The sequence below is a fragment of the Solanum tuberosum genome, unplaced genomic scaffold (assembly GCF_000226075.1).
Source record: "Solanum tuberosum cultivar DM 1-3 516 R44 unplaced genomic scaffold, SolTub_3.0 scf00010, whole genome shotgun sequence".
NCBI lineage: Eukaryota > Viridiplantae > Streptophyta > Magnoliopsida > Solanales > Solanaceae > Solanum > Solanum tuberosum.
Window position 1 is genome coordinate 2,405,784 of NW_006238936.1, and position 26,024 is coordinate 2,431,807.

General features: G+C 40.2%; 1 protein-coding gene across 1 annotated transcript; it reads left to right on the forward strand.

Annotated features, from left to right (window-relative positions):
- Positions 1-748: 748 nt before the first annotated feature.
- LOC102578698 (RAB6A-GEF complex partner protein 1-like) lies at positions 749-26,024 on the forward strand. Its single transcript, XM_006339549.2, has 23 exons — positions 749-1,145; positions 1,283-1,390; positions 2,136-2,284; positions 4,801-4,882; positions 5,047-5,471; positions 6,275-6,707; positions 6,816-7,039; positions 7,974-8,169; positions 8,313-8,461; positions 8,598-8,772; positions 8,868-8,921; positions 9,692-9,871; positions 21,842-21,954; positions 22,591-22,764; positions 22,932-22,989; positions 23,191-23,250; positions 23,740-23,781; positions 23,865-23,995; positions 24,111-24,243; positions 24,320-24,397; positions 24,874-24,990; positions 25,176-25,238; positions 25,316-26,024. The coding sequence occupies exons 1-23, from the start codon at positions 999-1,001 to the stop codon at positions 25,400-25,402; spliced, it is 3,378 nt and encodes a 1,125-aa protein (XP_006339611.1). The 5' UTR covers positions 749-998; the 3' UTR covers positions 25,403-26,024.

A 26,024-nucleotide genomic window follows, 5' to 3' on the forward strand; every position in this document is an offset into this window, starting at 1 on the left:
GAGGGATCCAATTCAATAGTAATACTTTATTTGATCTTTATGTATCCGTTATGTTCTATCCAAGTTAGTACACAATAAATTAATTATAGTACAAATTCATTTTAACGATCAGCTAGGAAAGATATGATTAGAAATGAGGATATCCTAAATAAGAGGAGAATGACTTTTGTGGAGGAGAAGATGCGGGAAACAAAATTAAGATGGTTCAAACATGTGAATACGAAATGTCTGTATACTTTGTTGTGGAGGTGTGAGAGGATGTCTATGGATTTTTCGTGAGATATATAGGTATATCGAAGAATTATTAGAAAAAAGTAATTAGACAAGACATGACATAATTTCAGTTTACCGAAGACATGACATATGACAAACTGTGGATCGGAGGACACGAATTAGAGTATAAATTACACTATGTTGTCTCATTATTCGTTCATACTAATATTTTTAGTATCATGCCTTAGCTTCTTGTCCTTCTATTTCTGTTATTATGTATTGTTTCTTGTATCAGACTATCATTTTATTTTGTTATAGTTACCCTCACGGTCTTATTTGCTATTTCTCATTACTTTTTTTCTAGACTCCTTGAATCGAGAGTCTATCAAAAATATATTTTCTATCTCTAAATTAGGGATAAGATTGACCTACATGCTAACATTTAAATTTTACTTTATGGGATTACACGGGCTACGTGAATAGAGGGTTTAAAAACAGTGAGGGGTCAAAATACAAATTAAAGGAAATGAAAGTGTAGCAGCATCACAGTTCTTCAAAACTCTTTGAGATCCAAACCCCAACTGAAAGGGAGGTCCCATCACATTGACACTCTCTTTCATCATTTTCTTCATCAAATTTACTCAGATTTGGATCTCCATTAAAACCCTAATCATGCTCTCTCGCACTCTTTGATCTGCATTTTCTCCTGATTTTTTTCGGATTGAAAAGCTTCGGAAACTGAAGTATCCCCTGTTCAGGATTTTTTCGCTTAAATTTTCAAGAAGATGTATATGGCATATGGATGGCCACAGGTCATTCCTATGGAATCAGGGCTATGCCCTTCTTCACAGCAAATTGTGTACCTCAAAGTCATTAATCGCTTATTGCTTGTCGTTTCTCCTACTCATCTTGAACTATGGTCCTCCTCACAGGTCAGAGTTTGATCAATTTTTTTTTTTTTGTTGAGAATTTCGGTTTGGTTGATGAGAATTCTTCACATTTTTATGATGTTTTGAACTGGGTGTTGATCAATTTCTTACATTTCTTTTGGGTTTTGAATTGGCTGCAGCATAGAGTGAGATTGGGCAAGTACAAGAGAAGCTCGGATTCGATTCAGAAGGAAGGCGAGAATTTGCGAGCTGTTTGGAGTCCTGATACCAAATTGATTGCAGTTCTTGTAAGTTAACATTCATTGGGATTATGATGTCTTTGTAATGTAATGTGCTTGAATAGAGAAGAATGAAAAGAGAGTAATTATATACCCAACATCAACTGGTTAGAATAGTTGGTTGGTGGAGTCCTTTTATCAGTGTTATGTATAATTTAAGTTGGTAGAGTAGCCTGTTTCACGTGATCTTTTAGTGGGTAAATGTGACAATTTTGGTATTTAAGTTAAAAATTGTGCTCAACAGCGGAATGGTCTAGGGATCCCAAGTGCCTTTACATAGTGTATTGTCCAGAATTTATGGGAAATGTGAAACTTGATGATTTCACACCCATAAACAATAATATAAGATGTTCTACTATTTGAATTATCTTGTAAGAGTAGCTTTACTTCTATGGACACTTGAGAAGTAAAGTGCTTGCTGAGCTTTCTAGGAAAATTGGGTTCAGATTTATACACTATCAATTCAATTGTCTATGGCAGTTGTGGATTGAAAAGCTGAGGGTAAATATCATGCTAAATATACTGATAGTGTAAAATATTAACTTAAATCCTGTGCGCACCCAAAGGGTAGCGGCTGTGGGTTTCCCTTGTCATCAAAAAAAAAAAAACTTAAATCCTAAAATTATTTGCTGACACTTCAAGACTGTTACTGTTTGTCGCACCCGTTTCTGATGTTGAGAAGTTAGAGTTGCTTTGATATGTGTGAAGCAATGAGTACCTTTTTATTCTTTGTCTAACTTTGTTTGTGTGGCAGACCTCTTCCTTCTACCTACACATTCTGAAGGTCCAATTTACCGATAGGAAAATACAAATTGGAGGCAAACAACCAACTGGTTTGTTTCTAGCAAGCATAACTTTGCTCTTGAATGAACAAGTGCCTTTTGCTAACAGGAACTTGACAATGTAAGTTACCCTTTTTCTACTTTTTGACCATTTATAATTTTAATCTCAAGCTGTAACCTTCACCCTCGGATCTTTCCTACCTTGAAATAAAAACAAGTCTTCGGATATCCATGAGATGAGAATTGTTTCATTTATTTTATTTTGGATAAATGCATGAGATGAGAAATGTTTTCTGAAAGGACCTTATTTTCTTTAAAGCTACTAGATGTCCTACTGGTCATGAGTCAAAGGTTTGTTGGTACTCTCTCCTCACAACAAGTGATAGGTTTCTACTATTTCTTTGATTCATGAAACAACAAGTTTGTGGTGGAGTGGTAAGTACTACTTCATCCTTAACCAGAGGTCTCGGGTTTGAGTCCCCCTGGCACAGAGTCGCCTTTATTAGGGAGCTTTACCTCCCAATGTGGGACTTTCCGCCGGCGCGAATCCAGATTTAGTTGGGCTCCAAGAGTCTACCCGGGTGGGAACCCCCCCCCCCCCAAATAAAATAAAATACTTCTTCCCTTGCTTTTTGTTCACTATGGACATTTATATGAGACGTGAGGATTGCAAAGTGCAAATGCAATCAGATGAAAGATTTGTCTCCATCAAACTATATAAAGGATGTTCAACTCTCTCTGCTAGTTTCTAAAGGGAGACTAACAGTTACTAGAAACCTCTGCAAAAGTCTTGAGTATGATTTTGTTATACTTCTTAATCCTATAAAATAACATATAAAATCCTTACCACAATTTATAAATCAAATAAATTGATATGTCAAATAAAAAGAATGTACAAATGAGTGACTGTGGCTTGTGGGAATATTAGTACACGATAGAAAGATATAAGACATGAAATAATGAGTAGAAAGTGGAGGAAAACCTTTTCTCTCATTTTGTTAGTAGAATTTATGAGAGTGAGGCAGAAAATGTGACAAACTTTGTCAAGGGCGGCATGAAAGTTGCTCCTCTTCCTTAAATAATAGCATAGACAATCTTAGTGCAATTTTAATACAATACCTTATTCTCCAAGAAATAGCATAGACAATGGTAACATTGAATCTATCTTCCCTAACAATGAAGTAAAAAATTTGGATGAGCTAGCTTGAATCCTATGTTGTGGCACTGATACATTGCCCACCACTTATCTTGAGCTTCTACTTGGGACAAAATGTAAATCAACAGAGGTGTGGAATGGAGTTGTTGAAAAATTTGAAAAGAAACTTTCTGCTTGGCAGAGACAATACCTCTCTTTGGGAGGAAGGTTGACACTGATCAGTAGTGTGTTGGACAGCATCCCTACATAGTTGGTGTCCCTTATTCCAATCCCCAGCGAAGTAGTGAAGCAACTGGACAAAGTCAGGATAACATTCCTATGGGAGCAACAAGGGCCATAGATTTCACCTTGCTAAATGGTCAAAGGTCATCTTGCCAAAAAGATTTGGAGGCCTAGGAATTAGGGATCTCTGCACCCACAACAAATGTCTGTTGATGAAATGGTTATGGAGAGTCAACCAGGAGGAGAATCCACTATGGAAAGAGGTTGTCAGGGTTAAGCATGACCCCGGAATCATTGGTGTACGTTGCTCACCAGGAGTCCATATGGAGTTGAGCCATGGAAGAGCATCAGGAAACTATGGAGTGAATTTTTGTCCAACTCATACTTCAAATTGGGCAATGGCATTAACATAAAATTCTGGAAAGATAAATGGTTGCAAGGCTCTATACTAATATTAGATTTTCCTAACCTCTATTAGATAGCCCAAAATCAAGACTCCACCATCTCTCAGTATTGGCAAGACAGTTGCTGGCTCATTCTATTCAGGAAGGGTTTCTAACTCTACCTGCCATATTACAAAGCTTCTCTGTAATGGAAAATGTAGTCGACAACATAAGGTGGGGAAACTCCAGAAATGGTCTCTATTATGCAAAGGCACCTTATACTCCTCTATGCTCATCAAATGAAATCATTGACAGGTGGTGTTGGAAAGTTATCTAAAAGACTTAACTGCCTTTAAAGATCTGAGCTCAGTCTATTGTACAATCTGCATCTTCTTGGTGCTTTTAATGAAATCATCTTACTTCATCAAAAAAAAAAAACTTCTTGTAAAAAAGGAAAAGCCATTGAGTTTGAACTTTAAGACAGTTGAGTCTGATCCCGTTGTTGATCTTGAATGAAGATAAACTTGTTGGTGAATCCTGTGTTTCTCCAGTATTTTAGAACTGGACTTTCTTAAAGATTATTTTGGTTTTGTAGCTTAAGTTGTCAATTAAGTAGGACTAGTTTGGCTCATAGTTTAAATTGTCACCAATAGTTTATCTTCATCTGTTACCATATTGAGAGCCTGAGTTCCTATATGTCTGTACTTTGTTACTTATGGGACTTTGTGTTGTTTCACTGGAAGTTTATTTTGTGGAGAAGGTAAAGATAGTTCCGTTCATGTCTTTCATGCCGGATTAATTTCTTCATTATTTAACTCGTCGTCTATTGATCTCAGCTGAAACACATAGTTTATTCCCTGCATATGTGGCTTGCAGGAGCAATGTAGTTTGTGACAACAAACATATGATAGTTGGGCTTTCTGATGGATCTCTGTATAATATATCCTGGAAGGGAGAGGTAATTCTTTTAAACATGTCTTAATTATGTCGCACATTAATGTGAAAATTTTAGATGACATTTCTAGTTTATGTCTACTTATTTAAATTAAAGTCTATAGTTGCTCATTTCAGTTGGCAGAAAATGTAGGAAATGTTTGCTCATGATTTTTTGTTGTATTGCAGTTTTGTGGAGCCTTGGATGCCTTTGATCTTGATGTTCAGTCTCGGGATGGCAGTGGGGTTCCTAAACTAGCAAGTTCTTTGGAAAATGGTCTTGCTTCTGGCGGGAGTTTATCTTTTTCAAAATGCAGTCATCATTTGTCGAAAAACTCTGCTGTGATCCATTTGGAGTTCTCCTTACCCTTAAGGTTGCTTGTTGTGCTATTTTCTGATGGACAACTGGTCTTATGTTCTGTGAGCAAAAAGGGTCTGAAGCAAATGGAGTCTATCAAAGCTGAAAAGAAACTGGGCTCTGGTGATGCTGTATGTGCTGCAGTTGCTTCAGATCAACAACTCCTTGCTGTTGGTACCAGAAGAGGTGTTGTTGAGTTGTATGACATTGCAGAATCTGCTTCGCTTCTGCGTTCTGTTTCTCTGTATGATTGGGGGTAAGCTTTTGCTGTAGACATCCGAGTTTGGTAAAAGACAGTCACAATTGGTTGCTGATGAGAGAACCCTTTAGTGTAAATTGCATTTTGATTATTTTGTACCTAGCTAAATTCATTTATTTATGTCTGAGTCTTGTTTTGAAGTGTTTGTTAGCTTTTGATAATAGATGATTAAGTTAGTAAATAATAGTATGTGGCAACTAAATTTTATAATGATCTGTGATCCTCTGATAAAATTGGAATGGGACAGAGAAGATCATGCCTGCGCAAAGTGACACACTCACAAAAGAAGGATGTGTGTTTTAAGGCACCTGTTTTTCTCAAACGATAAAAAACTATTTAAGTTTATTCAACGTTTCTTTTTCTGGTGTGTAGAAAGTAAAATTGAAGAAGCATCTGTGTAAGATAATTATATCTGTGATCATAATGCCCAAATTTTCTACCAAAGGGGATTATTTCAGTTGTACCATCAACGGTCTAACCAATGATTAATTTATGCCTATATGCCCTTTTCAGAAATAGTTTCGTGTGTAAACCATGGGAAGCATATATCTATGAAATCTTGGCAGTTAGCAGAACTAGTGTTGAAGCAAAATCATCACTATGAACCATTAAAATGAGAATATCCTACCTAGTTGGTATGATTTGAGATGTTTTAGAGTAGTACTGGCTCTCTTTAGCTCTGGCTTCATCTCTTTAGAATGAAAGGAAGGTGATGGAAGATTTTGTATGAGGAAAATTGTAACACTAAACAAAAAATATTGGACTTCCTTGACTTTCAATAACCTGCAATTCTTCTGCAGATATTCAGTGGAGGACACTGGTGCTGTCAGTTGTGTTGCTTGGACACCTGATAATTCAGCTTTTGCAGTTGGGTGGAAGTTAAGAGGGCTAACAGTTTGGTCTGTTTCTGGTTGTCGCTTGATGTCCACCATTCGTCAAATTGGCTTAAGTTCTGCATCTTCTCCAGTGGTCAAGCGAAATCAGGAATGTAAATATGAACCTATGATGAACGGTACCTCGTTGATGAACTGGGATGAATATGGATACAGGCTTTATGCTGTTGAGGAAGGATCTTCAGAGAGAATAATTGCATTCTCTTTTGGAAAGTGCTGTCTGAACAGAGGAGTCTCTGGGACTACTTATGTCCGACAAGTAATCTATGGTGAAGATCGGTTGCTTGTTGTGCAGACAGAAGATACTGATGAACTAAAACTCTTGCATCTTAGCCTACCAGTTAAGAGCTATTTTTTACTGATGAGTATGGTTTATTCATATTTTATGTTGCTTTTGTTTTTCTTTGTTGAGACGGTATATCTCTAATGTAGTTCAACTCTCCGCTAGGTTTCCTACATCTCTCAGAATTGGCCAGTTCAACATGTGGCTGCTAGCAAGGATGGAATGTACTTAGCAGCTGCTGGCCTTCATGGACTGATCTTATATGACATAAGATTGAAAAAGTGGAGAGTTTTTGGAGATGTCACTCAGGAACAAAAGATCCAGTGCAGAGGCTTGTTATGGCTTGGGAAGATTGTTGTTGTCTGCAACTATGATGATTCTTCTGACGGGTGAGCTATCTATGTGCATTAGCTAATACCTAAACAGCATCAACTTATGCTGTATGAGGATAGATGAGCAATTTACATTTGTTATTACGTTTTACACAAGGTATGATTGTACAAGAAATGTATATTCGTATATTGGATTTTCTTACACCTTACTGCTGGTTAGCGTTGACTTTGCTGAATTTGAAGGTCTGTTCTAATATTTGACCTGGTTTATTAAGAAACTACTGTGTGTTTGGTTTGCGCTTAGATAGCAATGCATTTTAGGGGTGAGATAATCATTATTAATCAGGGAGCATCTAGCAGTAAAGAAGAACATCTCTTGGCATGAAAATCTGGATGAGCGATGGGTAGTTGAATAAATGATGATCATAAGTGGAAAACATCAGGAATGTTTTGAAAACTAAAGAACTTATATGCATCTAGTTGAATAAGCAGCTACCTTTTTTGGTGATATGTTAGCTTGGCCACTAAAGGGTGCAGCCTGGGTGGAGTGGCATTCTATTCAGGAGCTCCAAGTTACAAATCTTACCCTTGAATGTTGAATGATAAATAATGTTTTACTATATGACTCATGATCTGTATGGTCACAAGAGGCAGCTAGTATGTGAAATGGATGTCCTTCTGCTCAGAAGAGATTTCTTATGGTCAGACAGATGCATCGAGACTGCAGAAAATATTGTTAACACTTCTATGTCTCAAGTGTTTGCTGCAGAATCTTCTATTTGTCTCTGCTTCTGTTTGAATATATGGTCAGTATTTTTAAGGAGTGAGAAGGTCATTTTTCTGATTTAAGGACCAATGTAGCTTTCCAGTTGTAGATTGAATCTTTTAGATTCTATGTTAAAACAAAAAAAAGGATCTTTTAGATTGTATCTTGAGGGTTCTTAAATAATAGCTTTTAACAGCACTTGTTCAACTTTGATTTGTATTGCAGGTATGAATTGCTTTTCTATCCCAGATATCACCTTGATCAGAGTTCACTTCTATGTCGGAAACCTTTGCTTACCAAACCGATGGTCATGGATGTTTACCAAGATTATCTTCTTGTCACTTACCGACCTTTCGATGTCCATATTTACCATGTGAAGTTATCTGGTGAACTAACGCCTTCGAGTTCTCCCGATTTGCAGGTGAAACTTCCTTGGAGTAAATGCTCTATAAAACTGAGTCAAAGTTTCTTTTGCATTTTACAGCTCAAGATATATATCACAATTTCTTTTGAATAAGAGTATTGTGTCTGTCATACGTTTTTAAGTGATAACATGACAAACAGCTTTCTACAGTACGAGAGCTATCAATCATGACTGCAAAGAGCCATCCTGCATCAATGCGTTTTATTCCTGATCAGCTCCCAAGAGAAGGCATTGCAGGAAATGGTGGTCTGTCAACTTCTTTGGATCTGTCAGTCCGAGAGCCTACCCGGTATGTACTTATTGCTGAATGTTTACATCTCTGAGTTGGACCCTGCATTGCTGCATGCTAGTATTGATGTGTACTGATAAGTGATATGTGCTTTAGGACTTTGTTGTCATTTTCTAGTGCTTGCATGTACTTTCAGATGCTTAATACAAAGGACAAATGGAGAGCTTTCACTTCTTGATTTGGATGAGGGGAGAGAAAGAGAACTTACGGACTCTGTAGAGTTGTTTTGGGTTACCTGTGGTCAGTCAGAGGAGAAAGCAAGCTTGATTGAGGAAGTTTCATGGTTAGACTATGGCCACCGTGGAATGCAGGTAACAGTTTTCTTTAACAGTTAGAGTTATTTTGTAAATTATGTACTTACCTTACAAGTCTGATTTATATACTGGTTAAAAGCTCCGTATTACAGGTTTGGTATCCATCTCCTGGTGCTGATGTTTTTAAGCAAGAGGATTTTTTGCAGGTATTCAAGATGTTATTGCTATAGTCCACATAGTCTTTTGTCTTTGATTTTACACTATCTATAATTGTCCATATTTCAGTTATTAGTAGCTCTTTAATGATTCAAGAAATATAGCCTTTGGTCTGTTTTGATATGCACTGGTGCATGTGAAAAGTTTGCTTCCCTTTTCTTTCTTTTCACTTGAGGGGAGGAGTTGGGAAAGAAGATTAAAGAGAAGTTGTCAGTATCAACAAGATCAGGGGAAGTAAAAAGAAGCCGAGATATTTTCTGGTATAGGTTGTTTGGGATATTGGAAGTGCTTAAGCATTTCTCAAGGTCAAACACTTTAGGGGCTAATTAAAGTTAAAAACAGTGGAGTCCCGAGTGAAATATAGCTGAAGGGTGGAACCTGGATTGAAGTTTAAATAATGGATCATTTCATGATGTCATTTGAAAAGAGAATTGAAATACCTTCATGGACGTACTTCTTGCCTAAAAAATTAAGATTCATCTTTTGCCAAATTTAAGCATCAGAGTATTATTATTGATCATCTTTAGTTTATGACCAAACTAAGGTCCACGGATAGTTAGCATTACTGCACCACCAGTTATGACCTTAGCTTATCATTTATTGCCCCGGATCATTAACTACCATCACACATAAATTCTCTTTAAAAAGAGAGCCTATTATCATGCACAAACCTAAAATCTCATGATCTGTCTTTCCCTTTATGTCTAAAATTGCATCTACTGTTCTTTCATTTATTTGAATCTACGGTGTGAACTTGTAGTTGGATCCGGAGCTGGATTTTGATCGTGAGGTTTATCCTCTTGGTTTGCTTCCAAACGCCGGAGTTGTAGTTGGCGTCTCCCAGAGAATGTCATTTTCCGCATGTACAGAGTTTCCATGTTTTGAGCCATCACCTCAAGCTCAGACTATTTTGCATTGCCTACTTCGACATCTTCTACAGGTACCTTGCAGTTGTTACATTCAAAGGGTAAAGTGAGACAACTGATGCAATATCTTTTTATTGATAAAAAGGTGGAAGTTTGGAAACAGGTTATCTTTCTTTAGTGGCGATTATTTTTAAATTCCAAACTAAGAAAAAAAATATATCTTTCTCCAAGGAAGTTGATGGTGACATTTCTGTCAAATCATTGCTTTTGATTTTCCATATGGAGAAGTGCCAAGTGCTACGTTTTCTTTGCACATTTTTTTTGAGAGAGTTATAGTATATAACAATGCAATTGCATTACCCATTATGTGCTTTGAGAGAGAGATAGAGAGAGATAGAGATAGAGAGGAGTAATGGTATGTAAACATGAAATTGCATTACCCCGGGTGTGAACCGCGGGAATGGAGCTCATTTTTCACTTTACAATGTGCTAGAAATTTTAAAATTGTAAGATCGTAATTACATAATTTCTATTAAATGACAGTGCAGTATAATGGACTTCAACATTCATTTTAATTTGTCCCAAATCAAATCATGAAGTTCTTCCAACCCTAGTTGAATGCTTTCTTTTGTTTATTCAGAGCTATTTGAGGTATTTTTTGTGCATTAGAATGATGATTAATTTATATTTAAAAATATTATTAGATATTTAGAAAATGAGAAGTACCACTAGATGAAACGTTTTGCACTTGAGTGAGAAGTACCACAACATGAAACGTTTTGCACTTGAGGAATAGTTTTTGTTTTATTGAGTTATAAATGTGATTTTTGATTTAGAAGGGATTTTCAAGATTGGAATGTGGGTGGATTTCAAAGATTACTAGCCTTCATATGCAAGTCAATCCGGTGGATAGCCTCGATGGTTAGTGGTGGCCCTAGGAAATGGAGTGTTCTCTCTGAAGTCCTTATGAGAAACTTTTGATTAAGGTGGAGTCTGATTTCCCATGTAATGCGATATGGGTTTCAATTGTGCTGAGAAATGTGTGCTTTTTCACATGGCTAGCTACTAGAGGGGTGATTTTGAAAGCGGAAGGTTATCTCCGTCAATTGATGTTACATGTGTAAGGAGGCGGGCAAGGACGTGGATCATCTTCTTATACATTGCCTAACCAATGAGATTATGGTGGGATATGTTTAGGTGGTTTGGCACCCCTTCGGCAGTGCCAAACACACTGTGAAAGAGTTGATGTTCAGTTGGTAGAGTGGGAGGAGGAGAAGACGAAGGGCATGGAAAGCCCTTTGAGTTAGCTACCTAACGCACTTCGTTTCACCTCATTCGGAGTTCGGACGAAGAAGTTATGCCCATTTTCGTAAAATCTGTCCGGCAGGAAAGGCAATTTCCAGTGAGCGTTTTTACTGTTCACCCGCCTCATTTTTTTTTCTAAGTGTTGGACCATTTTTCCAAAGGGCATATGTTATTTCCTATATACCATTAGTTCAATTCCCATCTCTAAAACATTTCCCAAAACACCTCTCCCATACTTAGACACATTTTCTCTCAAGTTCTCTCAAGAACCCTAATCCAAAACCTTCCTCAAGATTGAAGAGACTCTTGCTCCAAGTTCCAAGCTTCCATTGAAGACACTCTCAAGACCTTCATAAAAACTCAAGGTATGTGGTGTTGAACTCATGGGTCCTTCCACCCATAGTGCCTAGACTCTATTCTACTCACTAATTCATGGTTTAAGTTAAGATTCATAAATTAGTCTTGTTCTTTGTAATAATTTCCTGCACATTGAATTTTAAACATGAAAAGTGATTGTTTTGAGCATGTTGTGACCCTAGAACTTGAACCTAAATTTGGAATGGATGTGGAGATTTTCATGTGGTATTGTGGGTGTTAAAAAGGTGTTGTTGTAGGTTGTTCACTGGTTTGGCTGCATAATTACTACCCTATTTTCCATGCTCTTTGATTCCATTACATGCCTTCAAGGTGTTTGACAAAATGTCCAACTATGGAGAATTGATGAATCGATGCTTTAAAGCTTGAGTTATGAGATGTATGGAAATCCAGAGATGTGTTGATGACAAACTAAGCTTGTGTATATGTTCATTCCATACGTGAGATTGCATTAGAGCCTAATGGGAATTTCCTATATAAAGTGTTGCATGACCATGCCCGGTCCGGGGGAAAAGAACCGGACAACCATGTGAGAGGTTTATATCTCACCACCTAGGATGCTTGGGGTGTGACCAACATCAACCATGTGAGAGGTTTATATCTCACCACCTAGGATGCTTGGGGTGTGACCAACATCAACCATGTGAGAGGTTTATATCTCACCACCTAGGATGCTTGGGGTGTGACCAACATCAACCATGTGAGAGGTTTATATCTCACCACCTAGGATGCTTGGGGTGTGACCAACATCAACCATGTGAGAGGTTTATATCTCACCACCTAGGATGCTTGGGGTGTGACCAACATCAACCATGTGAGAGGTTTATATCTCACCACCTAGGATGCTTGGGGTGTGACCAACATCAACCATGTGAGAGGTTTATATCTCACCACCTAGGATGCTTGGGGTGTGACCAACATCAACCATGTGAGAGGTTTATATCTCACCACCTAGGATGCTTGGGGTGTGACCAACATCAACCATGTGAGAGGTTTATATCTCACCACCTAGGATGCTTGGGGTGTGACCAACATCAACCATGTGAGGGGTTTATACCTTGCCACCAGGGTGTCCGGGTGTGAACGGCATCCCTCATCCTAAGTTGGGGTTATAGATTGGTTGGATCATGCATACACATATGATATCTACTATTAGTATAGAGTTACTTAAACATGTTTTGACTTCACTTTGATCATGCATCCTCATATTGTTATTCATAATGCCTATGAAACTATTTCTTGTATTTCGATTGTGTCCTTGTCTATTGTTGTGTTGCACCCCGCATACTTAGTACATTCCAAGTACTAATGCATATTTTGCCTACATGATGTCACCATGTAGGGACCTGAGCTACTCTTGATCCTTCTCTTCGTTCACGTGGCTAGTACGGCCAAAAAGTTGATTAACGGGACATGGCGAATGAGGAACCCGAAGGAACCCCAAACAAGCCTCTCAAACTTGTCATCACCATGTGAGAGGTTTATATCTCACCACCTAGGATGCTTGGGGTGTGACCAACATCAACCATGTGAGAGGTTTATATCTCACCACCTAGGATGCTTGGGGTGTGACCAACATCAACCATGTGAGAGGTTTATATCTCACCACCTAGGATGCTTGGGGTGTGACCAACATCAACCATGTGAGAGGTTTATATCTCACCACCTAGGATGCTTGGGGTGTGACCAACATCAACCATGTGAGAGGTTTATATCTCACCACCTAGGATGCTTGGGGTGTGACCAACATCAACCATGTGAGAGGTTTATATCTCACCACCTAGGATGCTTGGGGTGTGACCAACATCAACCATGTGAGAGGTTTATATCTCACCACCTAGGATGCTTGGGGTGTGACCAACATCAACCATGTGAGAGGTTTATATCTCACCACCTAGGATGCTTGGGGTGTGACCAACATCAACCATGTGAGAGGTTTATATCTCACCACCTAGGATGCTTGGGGTGTGACCAACATCAACCATGTGAGAGGTTTATATCTCACCACCTAGGATGCTTGGGGTGTGACCAACATCAACCATGTGAGAGGTTTATATCTCACCACCTAGGATGCTTGGGGTGTGACCAACATCAACCATGTGAGAGGTTTATATCTCACCACCTAGGATGCTTGGGGTGTGACCAACATCAACCATGTGAGAGGTTTATATCTCACCACCTAGGATGCTTGGGGTGTGACCAACATCAACCATGTGAGAGGTTTATATCTCACCACCTAGGATGCTTGGGGTGTGACCAACATCAACCATGTGAGAGGTTTATATCTCACCACCTAGGATGCTTGGGGTGTGACCAACATCAACCATGTGAGAGGTTTATATCTCACCACCTAGGATGCTTGGGGTGTGACCAACATCAACCATGTGAGAGGTTTATATCTCACCACCTAGGATGCTTGGGGTGTGACCAACATCAACCATGTGAGAGGTTTATATCTCACCACCTAGGATGCTTGGGGTGTGACCAACATCAACCATGTGAGAGGTTTATATCTCACCACCTAGGATGCTTGGGGTGTGACCAACATCAACCATGTGAGAGGTTTATATCTCACCACCTAGGATGCTTGGGGTGTGACCAACATCAACCATGTGAGAGGTTTATATCTCACCACCTAGGATGCTTGGGGTGTGACCAACATCAACCATGTGAGAGGTTTATATCTCACCACCTAGGATGCTTGGGGTGTGACCAACATCAACCATGTGAGAGGTTTATATCTCACCACCTAGGATGCTTGGGGTGTGACCAACATCAACCATGTGAGAGGTTTATATCTCACCACCTAGGATGCTTGGGGTGTGACCAACATCAACCATGTGAGAGGTTTATATCTCACCACCTAGGATGCTTGGGGTGTGACCAACATCAACCATGTGAGAGGTTTATATCTCACCACCTAGGATGCTTGGGGTGTGACCAACATCAACCATGTGAGAGGTTTATATCTCACCACCTAGGATGCTTGGGGTGTGACCAACATCAACCATGTGAGAGGTTTATATCTCACCACCTAGGATGCTTGGGGTGTGACCAACATCAACCATGTGAGAGGTTTATATCTCACCACCTAGGATGCTTGGGGTGTGACCAACATCAACCATGTGAGAGGTTTATATCTCACCACCTAGGATGCTTGGGGTGTGACCAACATCAACCATGTGAGAGGTTTATATCTCACCACCTAGGATGCTTGGGGTGTGACCAACATCAACCATGTGAGAGGTTTATATCTCACCACCTAGGATGCTTGGGGTGTGACCAACATCAACCATGTGAGAGGTTTATATCTCACCACCTAGGATGCTTGGGGTGTGACCAACATCAACCATGTGAGAGGTTTATATCTCACCACCTAGGATGCTTGGGGTGTGACCAACATCAACCATGTGAGAGGTTTATATCTCACCACCTAGGATGCTTGGGGTGTGACCAACATCAACCATGTGAGAGGTTTATATCTCACCACCTAGGATGCTTGGGGTGTGACCAACATCAACCATGTGAGAGGTTTATATCTCACCACCTAGGATGCTTGGGGTGTGACCAACATCAACCATGTGAGAGGTTTATATCTCACCACCTAGGATGCTTGGGGTGTGACCAACATCAACCATGTGAGAGGTTTATATCTCACCACCTAGGATGCTTGGGGTGTGACCAACATCAACCATGTGAGAGGTTTATATCTCACCACCTAGGATGCTTGGGGTGTGACCAACATCAACCATGTGAGAGGTTTATATCTCACCACCTAGGATGCTTGGGGTGTGACCAACATCAACCATGTGAGAGGTTTATATCTCACCACCTAGGATGCTTGGGGTGTGACCAACATCAACCATGTGAGAGGTTTATATCTCACCACCTAGGATGCTTGGGGTGTGACCAACATCAACCATGTGAGAGGTTTATATCTCACCACCTAGGATGCTTGGGGTGTGACCAACATCAACCATGTGAGAGGTTTATATCTCACCACCTAGGATGCTTGGGGTGTGACCAACATCAACCATGTGAGAGGTTTATATCTCACCACCTAGGATGCTTGGGGTGTGACCAACATCAACCATGTGAGAGGTTTATATCTCACCACCTAGGATGCTTGGGGTGTGACCAACATCAACCATGTGAGAGGTTTATATCTCACCACCTAGGATGCTTGGGGTGTGACCAACATCAACCATGTGAGAGGTTTATATCTCACCACCTAGGATGCTTGGGGTGTGACCAACATCAACCATGTGAGAGGTTTATATCTCACCACCTAGGATGCTTGGGGTGTGACCAACATCAACCATGTGAGAGGTTTATATCTCACCACCTAGGATGCTTGGGGTGTGACCAACATCAACCATGTGAGAGGTTTATATCTCACCACCTAGGATGCTTGGGGTGTGACCAACATCAACCATGTGAGAGGTTTATATCTCACCACCTAGGATGCTTGGGGTGTGACCAACATCAACCATGTGAGAGGTTTATATCTCACCACCTAGGATGCTTGGGGTGTGACCAACATCAACCATGTGAGAGGTTTATATCTCACCACCTAGGATGCTTGGGGTGTGACCAACATCAACCATGTGAGAGGTTTATATCTCACCACCTAGGATGCTTGGGGTGTGACCAACATCAACCATGTGAGAGGTTTATATCTCACCACCTAGGATGCTTGGGGTGTGACCAACATCAACCATGTGAGAGGTTTATATCTCACCACCTAGGATGCTTGGGGTGTGACCAACATCAACCATGTGAGAGGTTTATATCTCACCACCTAGGATGCTTGGGGTGTGACCAACATCAACCATGTGAGAGGTTTATATCTCACCACCTAGGATGCTTGGGGTGTGACCAACATCAACCATGTGAGAGGTTTATATCTCACCACCTAGGATGCTTGGGGTGTGACCAACATCAACCATGTGAGAGGTTTATATCTCACCACCTAGGATGCTTGGGGTGTGACCAACATCAACCATGTGAGAGGTTTATATCTCACCACCTAGGATGCTTGGGGTGTGACCAACATCAACCATGTGAGAGGTTTATATCTCACCACCTAGGATGCTTGGGGTGTGACCAACATCAACCATGTGAGAGGTTTATATCTCACCACCTAGGATGCTTGGGGTGTGACCAACATCAACCATGTGAGAGGTTTATATCTCACCACCTAGGATGCTTGGGGTGTGACCAACATCAACCATGTGAGAGGTTTATATCTCACCACCTAGGATGCTTGGGGTGTGACCAACATCAACCATGTGAGAGGTTTATATCTCACCACCTAGGATGCTTGGGGTGTGACCAACATCAACCATGTGAGAGGTTTATATCTCACCACCTAGGATGCTTGGGGTGTGACCAACATCAACCATGTGAGAGGTTTATATCTCACCACCTAGGATGCTTGGGGTGTGACCAACATCAACCATGTGAGAGGTTTATATCTCACCACCTAGGATGCTTGGGGTGTGACCAACATCAACCATGTGAGAGGTTTATATCTCACCACCTAGGATGCTTGGGGTGTGACCAACATCAACCATGTGAGAGGTTTATATCTCACCACCTAGGATGCTTGGGGTGTGACCAACATCAACCATGTGAGAGGTTTATATCTCACCACCTAGGATGCTTGGGGTGTGACCAACATCAACCATGTGAGAGGTTTATATCTCACCACCTAGGATGCTTGGGGTGTGACCAACATCAACCATGTGAGAGGTTTATATCTCACCACCTAGGATGCTTGGGGTGTGACCAACATCAACCATGTGAGAGGTTTATATCTCACCACCTAGGATGCTTGGGGTGTGACCAACATCAACCATGTGAGAGGTTTATATCTCACCACCTAGGATGCTTGGGGTGTGACCAACATCAACCATGTGAGAGGTTTATATCTCACCACCTAGGATGCTTGGGGTGTGACCAACATCAACCATGTGAGAGGTTTATATCTCACCACCTAGGATGCTTGGGGTGTGACCAACATCAACCATGTGAGAGGTTTATATCTCACCACCTAGGATGCTTGGGGTGTGACCAACATCAACCATGTGAGAGGTTTATATCTCACCACCTAGGATGCTTGGGGTGTGACCAACATCAACCATGTGAGAGGTTTATATCTCACCACCTAGGATGCTTGGGGTGTGACCAACATCAACCATGTGAGAGGTTTATATCTCACCACCTAGGATGCTTGGGGTGTGACCAACATCAACCATGTGAGAGGTTTATATCTCACCACCTAGGATGCTTGGGGTGTGACCAACATCAACCATGTGAGAGGTTTATATCTCACCACCTAGGATGCTTGGGGTGTGACCAACATCAACCATGTGAGAGGTTTATATCTCACCACCTAGGATGCTTGGGGTGTGACCAACATCAACCATGTGAGAGGTTTATATCTCACCACCTAGGATGCTTGGGGTGTGACCAACATCAACCATGTGAGAGGTTTATATCTCACCACCTAGGATGCTTGGGGTGTGACCAACATCAACCATGTGAGAGGTTTATATCTCACCACCTAGGATGCTTGGGGTGTGACCAACATCAACCATGTGAGAGGTTTATATCTCACCACCTAGGATGCTTGGGGTGTGACCAACATCAACCATGTGAGAGGTTTATATCTCACCACCTAGGATGCTTGGGGTGTGACCAACATCAACCATGTGAGAGGTTTATATCTCACCACCTAGGATGCTTGGGGTGTGACCAACATCAACCATGTGAGAGGTTTATATCTCACCACCTAGGATGCTTGGGGTGTGACCAACATCAACCATGTGAGAGGTTTATATCTCACCACCTAGGATGCTTGGGGTGTGACCAACATCAACCATGTGAGAGGTTTATATCTCACCACCTAGGATGCTTGGGGTGTGACCAACATCAACCATGTGAGAGGTTTATATCTCACCACCTAGGATGCTTGGGGTGTGACCAACATCAACCATGTGAGAGGTTTATATCTCACCACCTAGGATGCTTGGGGTGTGACCAACATCAACCATGTGAGAGGTTTATATCTCACCACCTAGGATGCTTGGGGTGTGACCAACATCAACCATGTGAGAGGTTTATATCTCACCACCTAGGATGCTTGGGGTGTGACCAACATCAACCATGTGAGAGGTTTATATCTCACCACCTAGGATGCTTGGGGTGTGACCAACATCAACCATGTGAGAGGTTTATATCTCACCACCTAGGATGCTTGGGGTGTGACCAACATCAACCATGTGAGAGGTTTATATCTCACCACCTAGGATGCTTGGGGTGTGACCAACATCAACCATGTGAGAGGTTTATATCTCACCACCTAGGATGCTTGGGGTGTGACCAACATCAACCATGTGAGAGGTTTATATCTCACCACCTAGGATGCTTGGGGTGTGACCAACATCAACCATGTGAGAGGTTTATATCTCACCACCTAGGATGCTTGGGGTGTGACCAACATCAACCATGTGAGAGGTTTATATCTCACCACCTAGGATGCTTGGGGTGTGACCAACATCAACCATGTGAGAGGTTTATATCTCACCACCTAGGATGCTTGGGGTGTGACCAACATCAACCATGTGAGAGGTTTATATCTCACCACCTAGGATGCTTGGGGTGTGACCAACATCAACCATGTGAGAGGTTTATATCTCACCACCTAGGATGCTTGGGGTGTGACCAACATCAACCATGTGAGAGGTTTATATCTCACCACCTAGGATGCTTGGGGTGTGACCAACATCAACCATGTGAGAGGTTTATATCTCACCACCTAGGATGCTTGGGGTGTGACCAACATCAACCATGTGAGAGGTTTATATCTCACCACCTAGGATGCTTGGGGTGTGACCAACATCAACCATGTGAGAGGTTTATATCTCACCACCTAGGATGCTTGGGGTGTGACCAACATCAACCATGTGAGAGGTTTATATCTCACCACCTAGGATGCTTGGGGTGTGACCAACATCAACCATGTGAGAGGTTTATATCTCACCACCTAGGATGCTTGGGGTGTGACCAACATCAACCATGTGAGAGGTTTATATCTCACCACCTAGGATGCTTGGGGTGTGACCAACATCAACCATGTGAGAGGTTTATATCTCACCACCTAGGATGCTTGGGGTGTGACCAACATCAACCATGTGAGAGGTTTATATCTCACCACCTAGGATGCTTGGGGTGTGACCAACATCAACCATGTGAGAGGTTTATATCTCACCACCTAGGATGCTTGGGGTGTGACCAACATCAACCATGTGAGAGGTTTATATCTCACCACCTAGGATGCTTGGGGTGTGACCAACATCAACCATGTGAGAGGTTTATATCTCACCACCTAGGATGCTTGGGGTGTGACCAACATCAACCATGTGAGAGGTTTATATCTCACCACCTAGGATGCTTGGGGTGTGACCAACATCAACCATGTGAGAGGTTTATATCTCACCACCTAGGATGCTTGGGGTGTGACCAACATCAACCATGTGAGAGGTTTATATCTCACCACCTAGGATGCTTGGGGTGTGACCAACATCAACCATGTGAGAGGTTTATATCTCACCACCTAGGATGCTTGGGGTGTGACCAACATCAACCATGTGAGAGGTTTATATCTCACCACCTAGGATGCTTGGGGTGTGACCAACATCAACCATGTGAGAGGTTTATATCTCACCACCTAGGATGCTTGGGGTGTGACCAACATCAACCATGTGAGAGGTTTATATCTCACCACCTAGGATGCTTGGGGTGTGACCAACATCAACCATGTGAGAGGTTTATATCTCACCACCTAGGATGCTTGGGGTGTGACCAACATCAACCATGTGAGAGGTTTATATCTCACCACCTAGGATGCTTGGGGTGTGACCAACATCAACCATGTGAGAGGTTTATATCTCACCACCTAGGATGCTTGGGGTGTGACCAACATCAACCATGTGAGAGGTTTATATCTCACCACCTAGGATGCTTGGGGTGTGACCAACATCAACCATGTGAGAGGTTTATATCTCACCACCTAGGATGCTTGGGGTGTGACCAACATCAACCATGTGAGAGGTTTATATCTCACCACCTAGGATGCTTGGGGTGTGACCAACATCAACCATGTGAGAGGTTTATATCTCACCACCTAGGATGCTTGGGGTGTGACCAACATCAATCATGTGAGAGGTTTATATCTCACCACCTAGGATGCTTGGGGTGTGACCAACATCAATCATGTGAGAGGTTTATATCTCACCACCTAGGATGCTTGGGGTGTGACCAACATCAATCATGTGAGAGGTTTATATCTCACCACCTAGGATGCTTGGGGTGTGACCAACATCAATCATGTGAGAGGTTTATATCTCACCACCTAGGATGCTTGGGGTGTGACCAACATCAATCATGTGAGAGGTTTATATCTCACCACCTAGGATGCTTGGGGTGTGACCAACATCAATCATGTGAGAGGTTTATATCTCACCACCTAGGATGCTTGGGGTGTGACCAACATCAACCATGTGAGGGGTTTATACCTTGCCACCAGGGTGTCCGGGTGTGAACGGCATCCCCCATCCTAAGTTGGGGTTATAGATTGATTGGATCATGCATACACATATGATATCTACTATTAGTATAGAGTTACTTAAACATGTTTTTGTAGGAGTGGAATCGAGTTTCTCTCAGTTGAGGAGTAGTCTCCGATCCCTCATTTTCCTTTGGTGTAAACAGAAAGTTCCAGTTAGACTGGGTGGAGTTTGTAGAGAATCATGTTTTATAAATTCTTTACTTTTTGGTATACTCATTGAGTCATTGTATACGGTCAGTTTGTCCATGTTTATTAATGAAAATACTAATACTTATACTTGATAAAAAAAATTGAAAAATGTGATTTTTGATAAGAGAAGTCACAAGTACACAAAACTTTTCATGATAAGGTAGCAATCTTCTTATTTATTTGACAAAATGTAAAGTAAAATTTTTTGTTTGTTGGAAGATTTTTATACAGCTCAATTTGTGGACGTTTATGCATTTAATCGTTCGTGTTTAATCCTAATCCATGCACCTGTTAGTAAGTATTCATGTTCTATGTCTATTATCGATATTTTGGTAGACAATTTTTTTGGATAATCCGTATTTTTTCCCTTTTTCTTTTTGTCTGTGTGTGTGTTTTAGGTGTCTCTGTTTTCATCTGAATAAGCATTCATTTCCGTGACGCTGCTATAATCTTTATGGTTTGTTAACCGCGAGGATTCACATGAAACAAAATTAACAAACAACTTCATTTTTTGTGATGATCTCTCTTACTGTTTTGGCAGAGGGATAAAAAGGAAGAAGCTCTAAGATTGGCACAATTATCAGCAGAGAAGCCACATTTTTCGCATTGTTTAGAGTGGCTCCTTTTTACTGTGTTTGAAGCCGACATTTCTGGGTAATTTTTACCAATTAAATAATTTGTAAGATTATCACTTGCTATCCAAAGTACTCCTGCTGACCTTTTTATCATGGATAATTTTCCAGAATTTAGAGTTCTGATATTCAGGAAGCTTCTGTGGGAACATTGTTGAATCACAAATAATGTCTTGCTCTAGTAGTCCGTCTCCCTCCAACCCATTCATAATGAACACTTATGGAGTACCAAGGATCCAACAGTCTTATTTCAAGATTAATTTTTTTTACATCAATGCCTTTAGTTATTTAAATTACAATTCACATAGTCAAAAAGCTATACAAAAAGTAGTAAGAATCACACTTCTAAAATTTAATGGTTTTAGATGTGTTTTAAGAAAATCATAGTAGCTAAAGAAAACCCAGTTGACCCTGACAATAGTAGTACTAGTTTTGAGAAAAAAACAGTTATATAAAATGAGGTAGAGTTTATTTTTGTTGAATGTTGTTTCTTGGGGCATCTTTTGTTGGAACTTGGAAGTTTCTTCTTGAGGTAGTCACTAATTTTCTATGACTTTGATCTGACAGTCTTCTCTTAGCTCTTTTTTCTCCCTCTGCCAGCCCCCAGAACACACTTATATTTTCCATCATGTAGTAAAATATGCGTCTTCTTTTACAGGAGCAAGAATCAGAGTGTTATTCCCAATCATTCAACAAGTTCCTCACTTCTGGATAAGACATGTGATTTGATTAGAAATTTTCCGGAGTACTTTGACGTGGTCGTTAGTGTTGCAAGAAAGACTGATGGCCGGCATTGGGCAGATTTGTTTGCTGCTGCTGGGAGATCGACCGAGTATGTAAAAGAATTTATTCTTTAACTTGTACGACACTACTGAATGAGTTTTAACAAAACAGCAGCTTTGATGTATATTAAAAGCCTGTTAGATAGACCATAGTTTGTAGAAACTGAATTTTGCTTGTGTCGAACTCCATTATTAGCTAATTTGTCTTTATATTTAGGTTATTTGAGGAATGTTTCCAAAGGAGATGGTATCGAACTGCCGCTTGCTATATACTAGTAAGAGTTACAGCCTTAGAGGCTTTCAGTTTCAAATTTCTGTCTGTAATCTCCATCTTGTCTTCAGCTACAAATTGTATATCTCTTCTAAATTTCCCCTTTTTTAGGAGGGGTCTGGGGATACTTTAATTTGTGTTGAGAATTATCTCTGAAGAAATCTTACCTTTGGATGTCTTTTGCTTAACATACTTCTTGCTGCAGGTAATTGCTAAGCTTGAAGGTCCAGCTGTAAGTCAGTATTGTGCATTGCGTTTGTTGCAGGTAATCACGTGCAGATGTAATGAATTTTGGCCTTTTATCCATGTAATGCATTAAAGTATTTCCCTGGATAAGTATATATGTTTTTGTTATCCTGCTGAAGAAATTAAATAGGCAGAAAATGTTGCAGATATAGTTACATATGTACAAGGAAAAAGTTTAATGAACAATCCAAGATTAAGTAATTTTTGTCGCTGAATGGTTTCGTTTAGATGTGTCAAAACACACTGTTAAGGATGTCGATAGTGGATGTTCTTTTCAACAATTTCCATGACTTTTGTCGTCTGTAAAACATCAAATTGACTGGGTAAAGGATAAATGATATTTGGTCCCAGGCATTTCAAATTTTATGAAGATCTCAATGAGCTTTAGTTCAATTTATTTCCAAATGGAAAATCAAATGAACACATGCTTGGTAAAGTCAAATTTTCAGTAACATCAACAAGTTTGGACTTATTCCTTGACCTCACATGGTGTTCTCCACTTGCCCAGGCAACATTGGATGAGTCTTTATACGAACTGGCAGGGGAACTGGTATGAACTTTGATGTCAATCATGTTTTTAACAAGATTGTCTTCTTTGTGTGAACTGTTCACATTTTTTTGCTTGGTTTTCAGGTGAGGTTTCTTCTCAGATCTGGACGGGAATATGAACCCACAACCACTGATTCTGAGAAGCTATCTCCTAGATTCTTTGGATATTTTCTGTTTCCTTCTAGTCACCGGAGGCAAACTTTGGAGTCCAAAGGGTAGATGTTCTTTGTTTTATTTTAGAAAAAATTGGCACCTAAGATTCTGGTGCTGATGATGGAAGAAGACTTGCACTTACTTCATTCCTTTTTCTTATAATTTTTTTTGGAGCAGTTCATTTAAGGAGCAGAGTGCACATGTTGCTTCTGTTAAGAATATTTTAGAAAGTCATGCAAGCTATTTGATGTCTGGAAAAGAACTGTCAAAGCTCGTTGCATTTGTGAAGGGCACGCAGTTTGATCTTGTGGTATGATTGACAAACATTTCAGATTGTATCTTATTATGTTATTAAAAACAGATCATGTGATATAAATGTATTGCAGGAATATTTGCAGCGAGAAAGATATGGAAGTGCTCGTTTGGACAATTTTGCTTCAGGCTTTGAACTTATTGGGCAGAAGGTACTAACAATTATTGCTTGGCAACGCTATTTTGAATGCCACAAATGTATCATCATATTAGATGTTTCATATCAGATGGATGATAGGGTGAATTATGTCCATAAACTATTTTAAGCTCTTGCATCACAAGGGTTCTTCTCTTGGGGATGTGTTGGGGCATTTTGTCTCCAGAGAATATGAGAAGTTTCTACTTCATGATCAAGTTATGAGTTTATTGATCTTTGTGTTAAGAAAAGTACTCTTAAATTAATTTCAATCTCTTGGTTTCATGCTTTGTTCCTTATTTATGTCCATAGATGTTCCAGTTCATAACTTTTGACTTATGCTAATGAGTTCCCAAATGGTGCCCGAATTTCTTTTTTAAGATGTAATTCTGGTAATATGTTTGCTGATATGCATTCTTAAAGTATGTTCAGCTATAACTGTTGTTGAACTTAATACTCATACTGATAATCTTGTTTCGTTTGAATCATCAGCTTCAGATGGAAACATTGCAAAGTCGTTTAGATGCAGAGTTCCTTTTGTCTCATATGTGCTCTGTGAAGTTCAAAGAGTGGATTGTAGTATTGGCCACACTTTTGAGGCGGTCTGAGGTTTGGCTAACTTCCTTTAACTGGATATAGGATATTATAGATATGTTGCCTTAACTACATGAAAAATGAGTTTGCCATCAGTTTTACTTTGTTCCCGTTTGGGAGAACCTCAAATTCTGCTTATTTTGAGAATTGCTTTTGTTAGTTGCAACTCACATGAGGTTCCTTTTGTTATTTTTGCTCAGGTCTTGTTTGATTTATTTCAGCATGATTTACGCTTGTGGAAAGCATATAGCATTACTTTAAAGGTAAATTTGATACATTATTTCTTGGATACGTTGACTTTATTTGTGCATCTCACTGTGGTTTTCATGTGCATCTTCAGACCCATCCATCATTTGTTGAATACCATGACTTGCTTGAAAGTTTGGATGAAAAACTTTCATCCACTTCAAATTCAGAAGAGACGTGAGCTCTCTGGATGTAAAGAGCGCCCTTGGTCAGCTTTGCTATTAATGGTTAAAAGAGCTTCCAGTGAGATTTTCTACTTCAAGCTTTAACCGCACCAACTTGAAATCAGCATCAATGTGTACTGCTCTATTGGGAAGGGGGTTGAGCGGCTCTGCAAAAGGCACGAGATGAGATTTTCGGTTCCTGTTCTACTTTTACCCATCTGTGTCCTGCAGAATTTATTTTGTAGATAGGCATATCATTGCTATTAGTTCTTCTTTGGTTTCCATGGTCCTGTTTCTTTTTCATGATTTATAGTTTGTATCAAATTTTAGCTTTTTCATCAAGGGTGTGGGTGATCGTAATGAAAAGGGACACCTCTTGTATGAAAGATCTGATCTTCCGATAAATAGAGAATAGAGAAGATTTTGTGCATTACTGCATCACTTTTTCCATGTTCCTTTACTTCTTTTTTATTTATTTACAGTTTATACCAGATTTCATCTTTTTCATTGAGGGTGTGGGCGATTGTAATGAAAAGGGGGGACTCTTGGATGAAAGATTTTGATCTTCTGAAAGTGAGTATCCAGAATATTTTGTGCATTTCATCATGTGGACAAATAAAGCTGAATATTTATGCTTCA

Excerpts from the sequence above, each read along its gene's own strand:
- LOC102578698 (XM_006339549.2), top strand. The coding sequence starts at position 999 with ATGTATATGGCATATGGATGGCCACAGGTCATTCCTATGGAATCAGGG. Across the intron at positions 8,462-8,597 it reads TCAGTCCGAGAGCCTACCCG|ATGCTTAATACAAAGGACAA; the intron begins GTATGTACTTAT and ends ATGTACTTTCAG. Across the intron at positions 8,922-9,691 it reads AGCAAGAGGATTTTTTGCAG|TTGGATCCGGAGCTGGATTT; the intron begins GTATTCAAGATG and ends GTGAACTTGTAG.